The sequence below is a fragment of the Chrysochloris asiatica genome, unplaced genomic scaffold (assembly GCF_000296735.1).
Source record: "Chrysochloris asiatica unplaced genomic scaffold, ChrAsi1.0 scaffold00049, whole genome shotgun sequence".
NCBI classification, from domain to species: domain Eukaryota; kingdom Metazoa; phylum Chordata; class Mammalia; order Afrosoricida; family Chrysochloridae; genus Chrysochloris; species Chrysochloris asiatica.
In genome coordinates this window covers 2,198,931-2,201,075 of record NW_006408567.1, presented here as the reverse complement: position 1 = coordinate 2,201,075, position 2,145 = coordinate 2,198,931, and the positions used below count along the sequence as shown (strand labels likewise).

Genomic DNA, 2,145 nt, shown 5'->3' with positions numbered 1-2,145 from the left:
GACTCAGTGGCACCTAATAACAACAACAAAATGAGGGTAAACATTTTTTGGTAAGATGAAGTTTATGGGGATTTTGTAATGGATTTAACAATTTGTAATGCAGCTGTTCATTGTTGATGGCTCAATCAAATCTCAAAGCTTTGGGTTCTCTTTCCCCCCTCTAGGTGCTTCATGATCATCTTATAAAAGAAACACCAGATACACTCAGTGACCCACAGTAAGTGGTTTTGTTTCCCTGTAACTCGAATTACTCATCTATGACTTGTAACTTTTTTCTTTTTAGAGAAGAGATGCTAAATGTAGATATGAAAATACTTGATATAATGCTATGTGCAGGTGCTGTTTCAATGGCAACTGCTTGCAAGTTGTCCTGCTATTTAACCTTACATATCTGGAAGCTACACATATGCATTTGGTTCTTTTAGAAGGAAATAGTTTTAGTTTTTGTTTTTCTTTCAAGTTTTACCTCTTGTCAGTCGTAGCAGGCACCATTTCAAGAACTGATTGAAAATAGTTGAAGAGCTGTGAATAGTTCTGTTGAAAGAGTAGCAAAATGATCCGTTAACTTTTACTCTCAAGTTCTAATCAAACTTTTTGGAGCCTGTAAATGGAAGTAATCCTAAATGCATTGGTATCCTTTTTCTAGAATAACCTAGCAGTTTGCTAGTGAGAACAATATAACTTATAAGCTTATTTTAAGCCATGTTTTTTCCTCTACTTTCATCTTGTAGTAGTAAAATATGTGATTAAAACTCTGTTCCTCTAGTTTGAGGAAAGTTGTTGCCACAGTGTGAATAGAAGATAGAAATAAAGCATGGAGTGTTATATAAAAAAAAAATCCCATTTGTTTTGTCATTTGAAAGCAACTATGGTAAATACTAAGGAGCTCTGGTAGCATAGTGGTTACGAGTCAGGCTGCCAACCTCAAGGTCAGCAGTTTGAAACTGCCAGCGGTTTTGCAGGAGAAAGATGAGGCGTTCTGCTCCTGTAAAGATTTACAGCCTAGGAAACCCTGTTCAGGGTCACTATGAGTCGGAATCGACTCCAGGATACTTAACAACAACAACAACAATGGTAAATACTAAATTATGAAACTTTAAAAGTAAAAGTGCCAAATAGGCAGTTTGACTGATTCTCAATTTTTATGTATATTTTCTTTTTTCTACATCAAGAACTGTTCCAGAGGAAGAAAGAGAAGCCAAGTTCTATCGCGTTATAACTTGTTCCTTATTGGCCTTAAAGAAATTGCTTTGCCTCTTGCCAAATAATGAACTTGATTCTCTGGAGGAGAAATTTAAGTTTCTTTTATCACACAATAAGTTTTGGAAGTATGGAAAACACAATATACCTCAGGTATCTCTATCTTTCTTAAAACATTTCATTCTTTCTTTTTTTGTTTTAATAACCAAGGAACATTTTTTTTTAAGTAAAACTCTTCTTGAGGCTGTAACTAAACTTTCTTACCACCACCATCCCATTTATCTTGCAAAAAGGTTAATATAGTGAATATTATAAAGTAGACATGAATATCTTGGAGGATTGGAACCAATATTTGTTGATAAAGAAAAACTCTTTTCTTGTCATGATAAAAATGTTAAGTAACAACAACAAAAAAAGGGCAGCAGGGGTTTCAAATTGAATAAAGTTCTTTCATTTCATCTAATACATTTCATTCTGGTTAGAATGTAACTGAATGGAAATAAGACCATTTGGAATAGAAAATTTTTATATAGCCCACATGTGTTCCAGTCCTCCTCCCCACATCCAACTCAGTTATTTCGTAACCTGTTGAGCCTTTTGATGAAGAAGCATGTTGATCCTGTTAATCCTGTGTCTGTATAAGGGTTCTATGTCTGGTTAACAGTTCAGTAAACAAGACAGTGGAAGATTGCCAGATCACCAGTGAAATCAAACTGAATGGTATCAGATGTGATAGAGGAGCTGTTGGGTTTATTATTTTTCAAATGCTCTTAAAATATTTTACAGGCGTCTTCCGAGCATTCATGCACAGATTCATAGTTAGCCTAAATTCGGCCTTCTGGTCTCAGTAGGCGGTACTAGCAAAATAATGTGGGACACCCTGCCAAGCTTTCTCTGCAGCTGCTCATTTTAAGACATTTCTTTATCCTCTTTTTGTTGTCTAGC

At 35.2% G+C, this 2,145-nt stretch overlaps 1 protein-coding gene across 1 annotated transcript in view; it reads left to right on the top strand.

Moving 5' to 3' along the window:
- Nucleotides 1-2,145, top strand: part of LTN1 (listerin E3 ubiquitin protein ligase 1) — an 80,499-nt gene that overhangs the window by 18,226 nt on the left and 60,128 nt on the right. The window contains exons 5-6 of the mRNA XM_006862509.1: nt 165-217; nt 1,173-1,353. Coding sequence (XP_006862571.1) covers nt 165-217; nt 1,173-1,353 — 234 coding nt within the window. The remainder of the gene's footprint in view (nt 1-164; nt 218-1,172; nt 1,354-2,145) is intronic.